Source organism: Bombus impatiens, unplaced genomic scaffold (genome assembly GCF_000188095.3).
Source record: "Bombus impatiens unplaced genomic scaffold, BIMP_2.2 scf_0135, whole genome shotgun sequence".
In the NCBI taxonomy this organism is placed as follows: domain Eukaryota; kingdom Metazoa; phylum Arthropoda; class Insecta; order Hymenoptera; family Apidae; genus Bombus; species Bombus impatiens.
In genome coordinates, this window is record NT_176554.1 from 2,147,486 (window position 1) to 2,162,782 (window position 15,297).

A 15,297-nucleotide genomic window follows, 5' to 3' on the forward strand; every position below is an offset into this window, starting at 1 on the left:
AATGCATAGGTAAGTCGGTTCTAAAAATAAAATTGGCATTTCTATATATTAAAATTTTTACAATTTTTATTCTTATATTATTCACAGGTTTTAATAACTATAATTTTTATTACTTAGCAAATATTAATATACTTGAAATAAAACTTTTATGTAGAGCAAAGTATGTTTTCTTCCCTACAAATATTATCTGTTAAAGAAGTTTCGTCATAAAGAGATCGGTGTCGTTTGTTCCTTCCATTAAAGGTATTCATTATATTTATATTTTCATTCGAATACTCGGAATGTGGAATTTGTTGAACTGTTATCGCTGCATGTTTCCATCTGACATATTCTTTAATGCATGTTTCCAATTTTTCAAACCATTCTTGAACATCTTCGTTCGAATATAATTCTATAACATCACGCACCTCGTTACCATTTAGGTGATTGATTATACGTAATTGATTTTTCGTTGATTTCGATCGGCGGACAATAGTTTCCTGAAATATAACAATATTATAATCATATTCAATATCGATAGAAAATTTAAAAAAATATAATCCAAAGTTTCATTTTACCTTGTTTACACAAATCGTACACGTAGGTTTTTCTAATTTTTCCAAACATTTCTTCGATTTCCAAACTTCAATTTGGAAACTTCGTAATCGTATCCAGCATCGTCGATTATTTATAATTGCGAATCCAGCACAAACTTCCTTATCGATGTAATACGGTTGAACAGCTAAACGACAGCAAAAATGTCCGAAAAGCGGCAATGCATTAGCTTTACTACCAAAATTGTTTAATATTAGATCATGTGAACGTATATTCTCATTGGTATCGTTAAGGGTCATCTTTGCGTAAGCCAGTAACTCAAACTGTGGTGCTTTATTAGACTCATTTTCATTTCGTAGAGCGGCCGCAAACTTTCGACCTACTGTTTTCGAAATTGAAGAATGGATAGTTCTTCTAATCTTTCTCGGAGTACTGGCAATACTAAGGTCTTCTTGCAAAATATGACTATAAACTTCTAAAGATAATTCAAATTCAGCTGATACGTTACTGAATAATAAAACGTCAGGAAAACTAATATCCGTTTGCTTTCTATCGATTGGAAAAAGTAAACTCGTGTCCTGAACTTCTGCGCCAATTCGAACTATACAAAAAATCGCGAATCTTCGATAATCTCCACGGTTTTTAAAGTAATCAGAATCTCTCCACATCAAAGGAAATCTAAGATCCGAGATAGATAATTTGCCCTTGCTATCCGAACTGCTGAAACATACAAAGTTAAATAGTATTATACGTATTTCCGTGTATTCCTATTTACAACATATTTTTATAAATAGACCAGTACCTCGTTTTCAACGATGCATCTTTTCCTCGGTTTTCTAACTCAACCATATAGGCCGACATCCGTTTGTTAGAAGTAAATAAAGCACGTGCAGCCTCCAAACTTTGTGCAGGATGTCGCGCAGCAGCCAACAATCTGGAAGAGCCTTCTTTTATTTTAGTTTCCAATTTAATTTTTTGCTCCAAATCATATTCCTAAAATGGAAAACATATTTTTATAACGTGAAAAGAACACGGATTGAGCAGAAAACATTTATAATTTAACTTATATTTTCCAGAAGAAAACAAATCAATTAACTGTAAGAAAAGATGAATGCATGTGTATCATATAGGACTTTTTATGTGTACAAACTATTTCAAAGGGACATGCAGTAAATATTTTGAAAAGCTTTAATTCATAATAATGAATTAAATGTTTAACAACCTCTTGATGTTACTTTATTCCGTAATTATCTCTTTCACTTATGCATATATATAAGAATACAAAAATACTACATGATACTAAAGAATACTAATATCTAAATATTATCTACGTATCTTTAAAAAATTCTAATTTCAATAAATTATCATGCAAGACATGAAACAAAACATCAGTTTCCGAAATTTCTCCATTCGTCAACCTTATTCCAAGGTAACATTTAAAATAACAATTATGCTAAAATTAGAATGCGCGTTATAGATTATTTAACGTGACAATTGCTAATTATGAACGACTAAAATTTTTAAACTGCAACATTTTTTTTGTTGACAATAAAAATATAAATTATTTGTATTTGTATTAAATACCTTCGAAAACAAATAAATAAGTAATGTATATAATTGAAAGAATTCTATTTATTAAAAATGCTATAATTAAATATTTAAATATATCTTTAGAAAATTTACTATGTAGAAAATTGAATACATAGCTTATTTTAATTTAGATTTTATACATATACATTTAGTCCTTTAACGGCTCTTTTAAATGTCAAACATAACCTATGCTTTTTTAACGATAATTAACAATTTTAAAATAATATTTAACAAATGTCAATAATATAGCCTGTTTCAAAACATTAAGATGAGTGAAGGCAATTTCTACTTTTTAATAATAAAATCTTGATAAAATAAGAAATATTATAAGACACAACGTATAGTAAATAATAAAATTCTATAGATAATCGAATATTTACTCACAGCTACATTTTTATAATTTCGAATACTTTCTCGTCTGCGAACTCGTGCTTGAAAATCACTTAACGAACGTAAATAATTATTTTCTTTGTTTAAACTGTCAGTTAGTGGAACGCGTAGAGAGCCAATACTTTTTCTACGTGGCGCCATTTTGAAGGTTCATTACTGTTTTTTCAGCGATTTCAAATGACCGTGGTTTCAGTCTCTCGGCTATTGCAAAAATACGTAAAGGAAAGATGTAGGGAAGGGAAAATTAAGAAAAAATTATTGCGTACAAAAAAATCAATTGACAAAGCTATAAAAATATTTAGTATAAGGTATAAAAAATGTTAAATAAACTTCTGGAAAATCTGAAACTTATATTTGGTATATATGTAGATATTCACATTCGAACAGCAATTAATATAAAGTAAGGGCATTTGTAATGATGTAGAATAATGAGCATAATTTTTTTATTTTTTATCCTTGTCCTTGTCTTTGTCCTTCTCTTTCTCTCTTTCTTTATCTTTATCTTTGTTCTGTTGAAGAGACCCAACAGCTTGGCGGACGGCTTCCGAATGAGGATCAACACCTGGTAAATTTTCCAAAACTGATTGTAAAAATGCTGGATCAGACATAACAGCAGCATAATCCTCTTCAACTTCCATTGCTTCCTCTTTGAGAGATTCAAGTTCTTCTATAAAACAAAATAGATAATAATAATGTGCACACACGTGTACGTAGATATAAATAGTTATATAAGGATAATTTTCGTACGTTGATCTTGCATAGACATCTGCATTGCAAAAGCAATTTGTTCCTCCTCGGTCATACGCGCAAAATCCGGTGCATTTATGTTAGCAGGAGTAGCAGTATTGTCAGCAGTTGAAGACGAAGTTTCTGCACCCTCGAGTGACATAGCGAGTGCGCGCTTTAACATTGCCTCTTCGTTATGTACTTCTTTAATCGTTTCTGGCGGTTTATTTGTAGCCGCTTCATTAGCTTGTGCGCGTCGCGCTTCATCCTCTTGACGCTGCCGTTGTTCTTCCATTGAAACGCGCAATGCCTATATATATAGGATGAAGATGGTAAATAAAACAAAGAGTGGGAGTTTTATTAAGAAGCACAATTGCAAAATAACAAACCAATGCCAATTCTGGATCTTCATTTGGATCAACACCAAACTCATAAGCAGATCCTCCCATGCCTGTGCCACCCATTCCATCTTCTCCTTGAATTATAGGAGAAGAAATCAATGCATCAGACAAATGTGGCCCAGGTGGAACTGTGACCAAATGGCTCCCTGTTCCATCCTTTCCATTCAGAGCATTGATGAAAGCTGTCAGCACTTCATTATTAATGCTTTCTTCACCAAAACTAATCACATCCACATTAACTTTTTCCTTTTTTAATCTTTTTGCTAATTTCACAAGTTCTTTCTCATCAATTTCTATGGGACTACCAATGAAGGCCACAATACGCATTTTATGATTTTTACCTTGACGATGTTTCAGTGCCAACTGTTGATTTATTTTTGTTCACAGACATTATAATTATAAACTTTGTATAACACAACATAAGGATAATAAATATACTCACATGTGCAATTCGGATTCCTGTTATTAGACATAGATTACCATTTGGTTGGACTTGATGGAGTTTTGATAAAATCCTGCCCACATCGCTAGTAAGTGTAGCTAACACTTCAACACTGTTTAGAAGAATAAAGTTTAAATGAAAAAATAACAAATATTTTCTACCACTGGTATATAGGATATGATTTAACATACTTAGCTAGTGTTATCAAGCCAACATTGTTTTCAGGATTCGAGCGCGTTTTTGAATGACAAACCAAATTAACGGCATCCTGTTGTGCTTGCAGTCGTGTCGGTAAAAAATCTCCATTTCTCATATAATCGCTGTTGTCGACACTATAAGTATTCCAAAATGTGTGAACGAAACGATAAACGTTTCGTGAACAGATTTAAAGGAAACTATTTTATCTTAGTCACATAACCTGTACAAGATTGATTTATACAAATCGAAATATTTATATCGCAATTTACTTATCGCTCATCATATTTGTAATTGCAAATATCTCATTTGCAATTAAATTTAAAATTAAATTTTACTTTCGCTAGATTTAATTCAAGAAGGAAAAGTTAATCGTGAATATACTATGAAGTATTTCAACTTTGCACTGTCACTCATCCTATCGTTTACAAATTGCCAAAATAGTTGCCGTTAGAAGGCGTAGAAATATAATGATATGAAATTCAATGAAAATTAAGAAGATAAATTAAGAACGCAAAAAATATAATGCCTCTTGCAAGCTTACAACGAATAAATATTAAAAGCTTACCATATCATCGTACTTTCCAGTACCATCTTGGTTCCAATTACTAAAACGTTTCATTCCATTTCGTTCCGCTCTGTCATATTTACAGATAATTTTCTGTCTCGACCCATTTCATTCCGTTCCGTTCCGTTTCGTTTTACCTTTTTGATTTACTTGATTGTATGTTTTACGAAAAGTTTCAGATATTAATGTATTCAAAATAAATATAGTTAATCAATAATCATTGGCTGAAATGGAGAAAAATGATATTATGGGAAGGAGGAAAAAATAATATTGCGTGTACATATTAAAAATTATGTCGTACATACATATATATATGTATGTATGTATGTATGCATGTATGTATGTATGTATATATATAGTTTTCAATTAAATACAAATTACAAGATAAAATCATTTGTTTACGCTTAGATTAAAGACTTTTACCGCCTTTTGAGGCAATAAAATAAAACGGATAATGAAAAATCCTGAAGATGAAAAACATAGAAATGGAGAACGGACTTGATGGAAAATATAATATACACTTCCGCTCAAAGGTCTTAAGACATATATTTATATATTTTTAATAAAACTTCAGTATTTAGTGTAGGTTGTGTGGATTTTTAAAGCTTGTTAATACAGTAACACTTTACGCATAAATTACTTTCTTTGTCCTATAAACTATACGTTTAAATTATTTCTTTATATCTTTTAACGATTATTTAATATTTTTTAATTTTAAAGTAAATATAACTGTCCTGAAACTTTCGAGCGGAGATGCATCAAAAGCGAATTAAAAAAGAAGAAAATGAAACAACGAATATAAGGAATTAAGGAGAAAGGGAATCGATGGTTGCGTCCAGTTGGAGTGTGGAGTATCTCGGTGTTTCATCCATTAGTGTTGCTTCTTCGTAAGTTGGTGGTTGATCATTATAACACCTTGATTTTAACATCTGTCTGTTTCGCCTTCTATTATTAAAAGTACGAATAATAACTATAAGCGGTCCTATAAGTAACATAACAACGCCGATCACAAGCATGGTTATAGCAATAGCCGTCCCGACTCGATTTACCGGGCGGCGTCGCGATTTTGTTTCATTCTTGTTGTTTCCTATACTTTCGTCGGATATTTTATTATATTCATGCTCGAAGAAATTTCTTTCAGTCAATTTGATCAAATTAGTCGTATCAAAGTCTTTCGATTCAAACGAGGCGCTTGGCGTACTATTATTTATTACAGTGTCTTCTGTCTCGTAAGGATTTTTATTGGAAGTAAGTGGTAAAATAACGTTCACTTTGTGATTTACTTTCTCTACTTCATTTCTGTTGTTTGAATAAATAGTCGAAGTTTGAGTCGAATGTACGTCTTTAGCATCTTGTTTTCGATGAATCGTCGTACGTCTTTTGATTGTTGATATCGTTCTAGATATTCCGTTGCCGATACTATCCGTTTTATCGGAAGCAAATAATTCGCGGGGCCACTGTTCACCTGATGTAGTATCGCCAGAATGATCAACAGCGATGTCTTCCCGTTGAGTTCCGGTTTGAAATTTTATAATTTTCAAACGATTTTCTGCGACATTCGATTCTCGAAACAATTCACCTTCGTTCCATCTCGAGAATTTTTCCTGTGAAAATAGTATCCTCGAATGTTTCCTCAATTTTCTTATTTAAAAATATGTACAAAATCTCAAGAAATGTGAATGATATGTGTATACTAATGTAATTAGATATTAAAACGTGTACATCTTTTTATATATAGTTCGATAATTTTCTATCATTGGAAATACGATTGATTATCATTCAAGTATTAACTAAAAATCAATTTTAACTAAATATTAACTAAAAATGCTATTAAGTATTTACTTCAATTAAAAAAGATAATTGCGTGTTTATTTTTAAAAGTAATATTTATCAAAACATTAATAATCAAATTATTTGGCGTAAAATATAGCATTGCATATTTTTATAATCGATTAGAATATCGAACCTGCATGTTAATTGTATCATTTCGTGCTTTCGTCTTTTCACATAGCGAAATTACACCTTTTTGTAGAAATATGAATCCAATTATACTCCAGATAGTCAGCTGAAAGATGATTGTCAATTTTGTAGCCCATTTATTCATTTCTATATTTGAAGGCATCTTTAAAAAAAATGTCTTCCATAGATATCGTATGGCCCGCTTGCGCCTGAATCATTAAATAAAAAGTCAATAAGGTGACACGTACCATTATAAAAGAAAATAATAAAATTATCTCACTATTGTTAACTTTTTATAATATGAACTTCACATTTTTTCATGATTTAAATAAAGGTAACTTATATTTGGTGTTTATAAGTTACTAAATGTTTAGATCCTGAAGGTGAAATGTGAAGATCCTAAGATGTCTTCAAGAGAGAAATAAAATTTTTAATATATTTCTAATCGTATCGTTGCCAACATTTAGAATGATTCAATGAATAATAAATAAACGATTTTTAAATAATAATCGAATAAAAGTTTCATTAATACTGCAAATAAATTAAAAAGTCCTACTTAAATGGCGGGTGAAGTTATTTTAGTACCGTTATACAGAGTCGTTAATATATCCAACAAATATGGCAACACATAGTAGATAATTTAGTTATAAATACGTAATGAAAAGAAAAGAACAGCTGTATTGATAAGATTTAATTTTGTTGTAGTTCTATGTTATTAATAGAAAAATTGACTAATAAGAATGTTTTTCACCATTCTCCCTCTATTACGGTGCGCATATTCGTTGTTGGTTTGTTGGACGTGATCAGTCCGATAGCTTTTTTTTTACCTTTACGTATCGCGTTTCTTCTCCTATAACGCACTGTATTAAAACGCTGTTGATAAAAGTTGATCGGCACGAATACATTACGATGGATTCCTTATATATCCGTGTCGATTTATACCGATCGATCATAACTGTGGCTGCACACTCGTTTAATTGCTTGCTCTAGCCATCCTTAAGATCGGCTAATCGTTCGATCAATTTGTCATCAAAGAGCAATGCATTCGTCATACGCTATGCCACAGACAAGGTATAGGATAGACCTATCACTTTACAAGACTTTGTGTCCCGTACTGAAGTACCGATCGTGCAAAAAATCAGAGCTTTTCTTGTGCCCTCTATGATTGAAAGCGTTGAGTTCTGGAATTACATAACTTGTATATGTATTCATTGTTAGCAATTGTCATTGTTAGCTATCAACTTTTGCAAAGTCAACAAATTAAAAGGATTTTGTATAACAATATGGTTCTGGTATCAAAATATACATATTTATAAAAAAAGCGAAGTAAAATGAAAAATCATTAAGAAATTATTTAGAACTTTGAAATAATTACTATTTCATTCAGAATTTTAGATTACATCCAAAAATCGGAATATTTAACATTATAATTAAATTCCTGGTTTTTATACATTTGTACACATTTTCTCAAGTTTTCTATCTTATTCTAAATTCCTTCATAAAATTTTAAATTTGAACATTATTGTGACTTGTAAAATTTCACTATAATAATATTAGTTTAATCGTACAAGATGACCGTGAGATTTCGTAATTTGTTTATCGTGGAAATTTATATGTTATTGAAAGTTTGATTAGATGCTTGGCTCTGAGTGAAAGGGAAATTATTCATTAAATTCGAAATTGATAAGCGAAACTGCAGCACATCATTCTGCTGTCCAAATTCGTAGGTAAATATCATATAACACTATGATGCAATATATACGAAATGGTATATTGCCATAAAGTGTTAATTTATAATTGTGCATACACTATCTTTTAAAAGTATACAAACACTTGCTTATTTTTGATAAGATGTATTTTAATTGCAGCGTAAATCTTTATAAGTATGTATAATATGTACGTATAGTATTATATGTATATATTATATGATGTGATTAAATCTCTTTGGAAACCAGTATGTAATAGTAAAGCGAGTGTTTTTAATTAATTGAATCTTCTAGAGGTACTTTGTTATCTGACAAACTATTTATTTTCAGATTTTCAAATTTATAAAAATTATGAGTTATCTAAACAAATTTTTCTAATAGAAAAATATATAGAAAATGCAAAAGTAAAGGATCTATGCTTTAGCAATATCCGGTCATAATTTTATATATATTTTAAAACTATTATAGCTGATTATGGTTATTGATAATGCAAAATTCGCTCCATCCAGTAATAAAGTGACGCCATCTATGTAATATAGGTAGCATATAAGGTTATCTGTCGAAAGAAATTCTGAAACTTATTATTTTCATCATTCATTATTTTTATTTAATATAACTGCTTATTCTATTGGATATTTTCACCTGCCTCAAACTACGAAATCGTGACAATGTTGTGAAACAGCTTTTATGGCAATTTCAAGCTATAAAATAGGTGAATTTTTTAGGTAAGCAATAAAATAATCAAGTATAAAAACAAATCCTCTGCTGTTTTGTAACTATAAACGTATATATATGTATATACATATAAAATGCGAGACAGTGGGGAATTTAGACTCGTAACTCGTCGAAAGAAACGTGTATCTCGTGTTCGAAATATATACCATACGAGCACAATTTTAACCACTAACGATGACGATGATGGAAATCTGAACATTAATTACGAAACACTGTTTGGGTAAGGATCTTTTACATACTCGTTCCTCGAAGGTGTGTATACAAACTTTTTTAATAACAATTCTATAATAATTTTCAGAAAGCTACTAGAGGCCGAAGTTGAACTAAAAAATTCATCGTTTGCTGACAATGTTTTTCATTATTTAAAAGATTCTTTAACTGCTTTAAATAGCAGTGGCATTTGTGATATATTGTGCTATGGTTTGGGTCATTTTTCTACTCATAGATCCTCTAAATATCAATTGGCATTACTCTTATCTTTAAAAAAACATTATAATCCTCAAATTTATGTATATGACCCAGTTTTTTCTTCTGACGAAATCAAGTTTCTGAAACAGCTTGATTTTAATGTTATAACAATTAATGAAGAATGCAAACGCATTATAGGTGATAATGTTACATTGGTATATATGCCACACTGTTCAGTACATTTAATCAACAATTTCCTTTACGCAAATTGGTGTAAAAACTTAAATAAGTGCATTCTCTTGACAAATAGTTTTTCAATAGTTGCTGATGACTTGAGAGAAAAAAATAAGTCCAGTCCTATTGATTATGTCTTTCGTATTCGACCATACGTTACAGAAATTACTTTACGAAATGATTTCGTATATGAAGAAGTATTCAATGACTTAAGTATTCATACATTTCTTGAACAAAATATTAATGCAATTCCTGAGAGTTTTTGGAGTACACGAGAAAAGCCTTGCTATCAAGATATAGATATTGATTATTTGACTGCTAAGCAAACTAAGGAAATAGATGCTAAGAATTGTAATTACATCTTTTAAATGTATTATTAAGTAACTCTGGTATTTTTTAATATTACTAATTTAAGTTATTGAGATATATATGCATATCTGCGTGTACATTGATATATCATGTGCAAAGCAATTTAAGTAGTAAAGTAATTATTACATTTATTTCATAAGATTTTATAAAATTGTATAAATTAATATCATTATGATGCAAGAAAAAATTAAAAGTAAATTAAACAGATTAAAAATTTAAAACATATTAATGTTTGTTAACAAATAACTTTTTCTGTCTGTTATAGGCAACAAGCAAGATGAAATCTAATATCAAGTTGCTTCACACACTTATACAAGAAATTCGACGAACATCATCTCAACAAAAATCAGAAAATAATATTATGACGCAATACATTTTGGAGCAAGCACGATCCCATCGAGAAACGTCTGAAGTTTTGTGCAAAGCACGAGAAGAGCTAAAAAATTTAGCAGAAACATATCTTTGTTATCTAAACTCTCAACGAGTATGTAAAGAAATTCAAATCCGATATGCTGGTAAAGGAGAACGAAGTATCAAAGAAACCGCAGATCTCGTTGGATTTAAATTACCTCATGATCCGAAATGAATTCAATGGGAGTTAGTTTTAATTAAAATAATATAAATTTATCAATAAAATATTTATTATCATTAATGGAATATAAAAGAACATAATTGTAAAAAATATCTATTATAATTATAAAAAATACAGTATAAAATTTTGATTTAAAGGACGAGTATAACTACATATTTTCACGAATATTGTTGACGAATGCATTTGGCTATGGTTGACAATTGCATATTGCTAGTGCCTTCGTAAATAGTCCCAATTTTCGAATCTCTAAAATATTTTTCTTGAGGAAAATCCGTTGTGAATCCTACTCCACCCATAAAGTCGATGCATTTTGCGGTAACCCGTAAAGCCGTTTCTGGATTGAAAAAAAAATATATAATAAATTTTGCGGTCAATATTTTAATATTTTACGATTGCCGTTAAAAAAGTAGAAAGAGAATATTAATTACCGGAAGCAACCAGTTTTGCCATGGCAGCCTCTTTTATTACATCTTTTTTGGCATCGACTAATCTGGCCGCATTGTAAACCAGTAACCTGGCACATTCAAGTTCAGTGGCCACTTGAGCAATTTGATGTTGCATAGACTACACACAAAAATTATACAATCTGAGTCTTAGTTTTGATATTCATTATATTTGAAATAATTTATCTATCTTATACTTGAAATGAGAATATGTCTTTTCCAAATTGTTTCCTCTCTAATGTATATGGTATGGTAGCATCGAAGCAGCCTTGTGCTATACCAATCATTTGAGCTCCAATACCAATTCGTCCTTCATTTAAAAATTTTGCAGCGTATTTGTACCCTTGCCCAAGTTCTCCTAAGATATTTTCCTCAGGAACCTTAATTCAGGAGAGAATCAAACATTAAAAAAATAAGCATCTACGAGCAATATTCGAACCATTTTTACATTCAAAAAATCATTTCATTTACTCTGACGTTGTCGAAGTGAATCATACATGTACCCGATGCTTTAATTCCTAGCTTATCTTCAGGTTTTGCGACTGTTAATCCAGGTGTATCTCGTTCTACAAGAAATGTTGTAATGCCACGGTATCCCTATTTAAAAGATTTTTTATTATTACCTGATAATATTGCTTATTTCCTTAAAATTATAATTTAATTAAATCGCATTTTAAAAAATAAGTGATTGCTATAGAAAATTCTATAATAAAGTCGTAAAATTAGTCAGAGATCAAAGTTGAAAGTTCAAGCGTTTGGACGAATGCATTTGACAAAAATCTGAGAAGATAAAGATAGCATGAAGTATACCATAGTCTGATTCAATCTATTAAAAACTGGTAAACAACGTTAAATACTATATGCAATTTTATTAAGTATCAATCAAAACGATAATTCTTATTGCAGGATCAAACAATACGAGTCGAGTCCGTATCGCTTCTTTTCTTCTATTTTTTCTTCTTCTGTGTTCAGGATTCTAAATTACAAACATAATTTAATAGAATAAGAATATTAAACTTACGGCAGAAGGATTTGCATTTGCGAAAACAAGGAACAAACCCGCAATATCGGAATTTGAAATCCACATTTTTGTTCCGTTTATAACATAATCAGATCCATCCTTTTTTGCTTCGGTTTTCAAAGAAAAGGCATCTGATCCTGAACCAGGCTCCGTAAGACAAAAACTTCCCGGCTAGAAAATGATGTAAACATTAAAAGTAAACAGTAAAAGATAAGAAACATTTTTGTTCTTTGAAATTATTTATAAGATGCTATCAGTTTATTGCGCTTTGTTATTTAACTACTTTATTTATTTCGTTTACTTACGTGTTCTTGTACTAATCTCGGCAGATATTTTGCTTTCTGTTCTTCCGTGCCGACTTTCACAACTAATGAGTTCACTAAAGTATTGTGAATATCAACCAGAGCTGCCACAGCTCCACAAACTTTGCCAACTTCTTCAACGGTTAAAACCGTTGTCATGAAATTACACCCAGAACCACTGTATTTCTCCGGTACTTCGATGCCCATTAACTATCAATAGATTGATTAAATGTGTGTTATATTATGTGTTAATAAAAAAATGCGAATAAAAAGTTTGATAGCATAAATGTCTCGGATTAATTATTAATTGATAGTAGTTGATTCGAAAATTAATATATATATATATTATACTAATTTATATATATATATATATATATATATATATATATATATATTAATTCACTACAGAGATAGATAAAAAACTTACACCATTTTCGAAAAGTGTTCGTACTACAGCATCGTCTATTTTTCCCTCCTTTTCCATCTTTCGCACAAGCGGAGCAATTTCCTCTTTAGCCAATTTAGCAACTAAGAAATTTTGCAAAAATTATATTTCGTACGTAGATATTTAAGAAGCATAGTTTGTGACAATTAATCAAGTAAAAGATAAAGAAGCATATGGTATCTATGATTATACGAGTCTAGTTAATCTATGAAATGCGCAGAATATTCGATAATAACAATAATCTTACCACTTTCTTTCATTAGAAGTTCTTCTTCTGTAAGTTGAGTTAAAGGACCAGGACAGTGATGTAATTGTGTTATACAAGTGGACAGATGCCTATTGTTATACATTTTTCGTGATATCTGAAAATTGTTTTCATCGAACCTGTTTTAATTTTGAATATGTATATATATCACGATACGAATATTTGAAATTACGTATTCAGACTACTATAAAGTATATCCCTTTAAAAAAAAGGTGTTTGATTATAATAAATGAAAATATCGATTCGAGAATTTGATTTGTAACATTAAAATCTATAGTGTTCTAAAAAATGTAAAATATAGCGAAATAAGAAAGCATTAGGAATATCAACAAATGAAAATTGTATTATTATAAAAAACGAAGAATACAAGAAGAATTGTACGATAATAATTACGCTGCGCAGTTTAAACAAATAAAAATTTTTAATAATATATTGGAATAGAATAGACAAGTTCTCATTAAATCAGTAACAGATTTTTTTTCTTTAAAAATTCTATTAAATTTTAAATTTCTACATGCCACGTCATCGAAATTACTTCTTTCCCTCGTTCTATATTGAAATTATTAAAATTGCTAGTTAAAAATTACATAGTCATTATTAGGAATGCACGATAGATGCACAAATCTCTGAGAAACATACACGTATATACATACCTGTTTAATTGAAGATGTGAATAGATTCATATTTGGTTTAATACTTATTTTACAAAACTCTAAAACACTTTTTAATAACAATTTAATTTCGATGGTATTCGCGAAAATTCCAGCCGGACACTGCGTATATGCGACGTATCACTGTCTTATAAAATTTAATAATTCAAATGAAAGAAAAGGAACGTAAATCAGTATGTTGTTGATCGGACAGCAGATGAAAGACTGTATCATTGACTCGATTGTAACACTGTGCCTACGTATCTGCTACCACTTGTTCTTATATACAATACATAAACATGTTCCAAACAGGTTCTTATGTAACAGGAATAATAGGAAGAAATCCTTGTCCATTTTATCCAAATTTATGTTGAGTTTATCCAAAGAAATTTCAAAGGCATGACAATTACTACTTATATAGTTATGTTTCCTAAATCGAGGTTAGATACATTATTATCTTCCTATGCTTTTGTGTAGAATATAAAACTGCGTAAAACACATACATATTATATACGAAACGTCCTAGTTGTTTGCTGTCACACATTGCTAGTACATTCTAAGGCTAAGTTAAGATAAGAAAAAGGTGTCACATAATGTACAGCATTGGAAACATAGATAAGAAGTTACAACAAAAAAGAACAACATACAAAATGAGCTGTAACGAATGTACGTTACTTCGGTACAAGGAATAAATAAATCAAAGATATTTACATCTAGTAATAGTCAGAAGATCTCATAAAATTTTTACAACTTATTGTTCATCATTCCTGTTAAGTAAAAGATTGCAATAATTGAATTTATTACTCATCCGAAGATATTGTTTATTACTCGTCGGAGTTATATAAAATGTATTAAAATCGCTTAACATAAGACTTTTATATTATATATTGATGTTTTCATACCTTTTTAATATCACATGCGAAGATGTTTGAAAATTTAATATGAAATTGAACCTAAAAAATAAAGATAATATGGAAAGAAAGATGGGAATCATATATGAAAATACTAAATTTCTGTTTAACTATAATTCTCGTTAAATCGAGATATGGAATCTTATTTATGAAGTTTATCGATGTACTTTAACCTTCTAACCCACGAAGAATGTTATTCAGTTTATAGTCGAATTAGATATGTAGACTCTTTTATATGATTCGACAGGGTACTCTACAAATCTCACAAAAAAATTTAATAAAAAATGTCACTTGCAATTAGTTTAATTGTTAATTAGCTAGATCTATTTCTTTTTAAAACAACCAACAAGCTCCAAACTTTTCGTAATCGTTGGTAAGCTTGTTTGTCTGTTTAAAATGATCAGTTCGTTG

The 15,297-nt window shown here is 29.9% G+C and overlaps 5 protein-coding genes across 10 annotated transcripts; 1 reads left to right on the forward strand and 4 right to left on the reverse strand.

Moving 5' to 3' along the window:
• Positions 1–118: 118 nt before the first annotated feature.
• On the reverse strand, positions 119–2,713 carry LOC105680323 (rhotekin). 2 transcript variants are annotated; one of them, XM_012381727.3, is made up of 4 exons: positions 2,509–2,713; positions 1,337–1,527; positions 558–1,251; positions 119–479 (listed from the first exon to the last, which is right to left on the reverse strand). In XM_012381727.3, the coding sequence occupies exons 1-4, from the start codon at positions 2,653–2,655 to the stop codon at positions 147–149; spliced, it is 1,365 nt and encodes a 454-aa protein (XP_012237150.1). In that variant the 5' UTR covers positions 2,656–2,713; the 3' UTR covers positions 119–146. The 2 variants fall into 2 exon arrangements, with proteins under 2 accessions (XP_012237150.1, XP_012237148.1); XM_012381725.3 differs by having other exon boundaries at positions 558–1,254; positions 2,509–2,691.
• Positions 2,714–2,844: 131 nt separating this feature from the next.
• On the reverse strand, positions 2,845–5,070 carry LOC100749434 (26S proteasome non-ATPase regulatory subunit 4). Of its 2 annotated transcripts, XM_033319056.1 has the most exons (7): positions 4,847–5,070; positions 4,497–4,501; positions 4,275–4,415; positions 4,084–4,195; positions 3,630–4,004; positions 3,262–3,550; positions 2,845–3,181 (listed from the first exon to the last, which is right to left on the reverse strand). In XM_033319056.1, the coding sequence occupies exons 1-7, from the start codon at positions 4,898–4,900 to the stop codon at positions 2,958–2,960; spliced, it is 1,200 nt and encodes a 399-aa protein (XP_033174947.1). In that variant the 5' UTR covers positions 4,901–5,070; the 3' UTR covers positions 2,845–2,957. The 2 variants fall into 2 exon arrangements, with proteins under 2 accessions (XP_033174947.1, XP_012237224.1); XM_012381801.3 differs by lacking the exon at positions 4,497–4,501 and having other exon boundaries at positions 2,851–3,181.
• Positions 5,071–5,373: 303 nt separating this feature from the next.
• On the reverse strand, positions 5,374–7,955 carry LOC105680334. 2 transcript variants are annotated; one of them, XM_012381802.3, is made up of 3 exons: positions 7,633–7,955; positions 6,813–6,911; positions 5,374–6,450 (listed from the first exon to the last, which is right to left on the reverse strand). In XM_012381802.3, exons 1-3 carry the CDS (start codon positions 7,756–7,758, stop codon positions 5,653–5,655), a joined length of 1,023 nt encoding a protein of 340 aa, XP_012237225.1. In that variant the 5' UTR covers positions 7,759–7,955; the 3' UTR covers positions 5,374–5,652. The 2 variants fall into 2 exon arrangements, with proteins under 2 accessions (XP_012237225.1, XP_012237226.1); XM_012381803.3 differs by having other exon boundaries at positions 6,813–7,014; positions 7,633–7,953.
• A 1,067-nt stretch (positions 7,956–9,022) lies between these two features.
• LOC100749668 (protein FMC1 homolog) lies at positions 9,023–11,465 on the forward strand. Of its 3 annotated transcripts, XM_033319059.1 has the most exons (4): positions 9,032–9,236; positions 9,332–9,466; positions 9,545–9,569; positions 10,523–11,465. In XM_033319059.1, the coding sequence occupies exons 1-4, from the start codon at positions 9,199–9,201 to the stop codon at positions 10,841–10,843; spliced, it is 519 nt and encodes a 172-aa protein (XP_033174950.1). In that variant the 5' UTR covers positions 9,032–9,198; the 3' UTR covers positions 10,844–11,465. The 3 variants fall into 3 exon arrangements, 2 of the variants coding, with proteins under 2 accessions (XP_003486891.1, XP_033174950.1); XM_003486843.4 differs by having other exon boundaries at positions 9,023–9,466; positions 9,545–10,239; XR_002946040.2 differs by lacking the exons at positions 9,032–9,236; positions 9,545–9,569 and having other exon boundaries at positions 9,330–9,498.
• LOC100749552 (short/branched chain specific acyl-CoA dehydrogenase, mitochondrial) lies at positions 10,877–14,241 on the reverse strand. Its single transcript, XM_012381807.3, has 9 exons — positions 13,979–14,241; positions 13,308–13,422; positions 13,043–13,143; positions 12,619–12,825; positions 12,314–12,484; positions 11,764–11,889; positions 11,490–11,672; positions 11,278–11,413; positions 10,877–11,183 (listed from the first exon to the last, which is right to left on the reverse strand). Exons 1-9 carry the CDS (start codon positions 14,006–14,008, stop codon positions 11,008–11,010), a joined length of 1,245 nt encoding a protein of 414 aa, XP_012237230.1. The 5' UTR covers positions 14,009–14,241; the 3' UTR covers positions 10,877–11,007.
• Between the last annotated feature and the right edge of the window lie 1,056 nt (positions 14,242–15,297).

Bases quoted from the DNA above. Each gene is read 5' to 3' on its own strand.
- LOC105680323 (XM_012381725.3), bottom strand. From the start codon at position 2,655: ATGGCGCCACGTAGAAAAAGTATTGGCTCTCTACGCGTTCCACTAACT. The intron at 1,528-2,508 runs GTGAGTAAATAT...TTTCCATTTTAG, and splicing joins GAAATTATAAAAATGTAGCT to GAATATGATTTGGAGCAAAA. The intron at 480-557 runs GTAAAATGAAAC...GTTATATTTCAG, and splicing joins GTACGATTTGTGTAAACAAG to GAAACTATTGTCCGCCGATC.
- LOC105680334 (XM_012381802.3), bottom strand. From the start codon at position 7,758: ATGATCGATCGGTATAAATCGACACGGATATATAAGGAATCCATCGTA. The intron at 6,912-7,632 runs GTAAAAAAAAAG...ATCATCTTTCAG, and splicing joins AAGAAACGCGATACGTAAAG to CTGACTATCTGGAGTATAAT. The intron at 6,451-6,812 runs GTTCGATATTCT...CTATTTTCACAG, and splicing joins ATGATACAATTAACATGCAG to GAAAAATTCTCGAGATGGAA.
- LOC100749434 (XM_033319056.1), bottom strand. From the start codon at position 4,900: ATGAAACGTTTTAGTAATTGGAACCAAGATGGTACTGGAAAGTACGAT. The intron at 3,551-3,629 runs GTTTGTTATTTT...CTATATATATAG, and splicing joins AAGATCCAGAATTGGCATTG to GCATTGCGCGTTTCAATGGA. The intron at 3,182-3,261 runs GTACGAAAATTA...TTTGTTTTATAG, and splicing joins GATGTCTATGCAAGATCAAC to AAGAACTTGAATCTCTCAAA.
- LOC100749668 (XM_003486843.4), top strand. From the start codon at position 9,321: ATGCGAGACAGTGGGGAATTTAGACTCGTAACTCGTCGAAAGAAACGT. The intron at 9,467-9,544 runs GTAAGGATCTTT...AATAATTTTCAG, and splicing joins AATTACGAAACACTGTTTGG to AAAGCTACTAGAGGCCGAAG. The intron at 10,240-10,522 runs GTAATTACATCT...TGTCTGTTATAG, and splicing joins GGAAATAGATGCTAAGAATT to GCAACAAGCAAGATGAAATC.
- LOC100749552 (XM_012381807.3), bottom strand. From the start codon at position 14,008: ATGAATCTATTCACATCTTCAATTAAACAG. The intron at 13,423-13,978 runs GTATGTATATAC...AACAATTTTCAG, and splicing joins TCACATCTTCAATTAAACAG to ATATCACGAAAAATGTATAA. The intron at 11,184-11,277 runs GTAATTAATATT...TTTTCAATCCAG, and splicing joins GGCAAAACTGGTTGCTTCCG to AAACGGCTTTACGGGTTACC.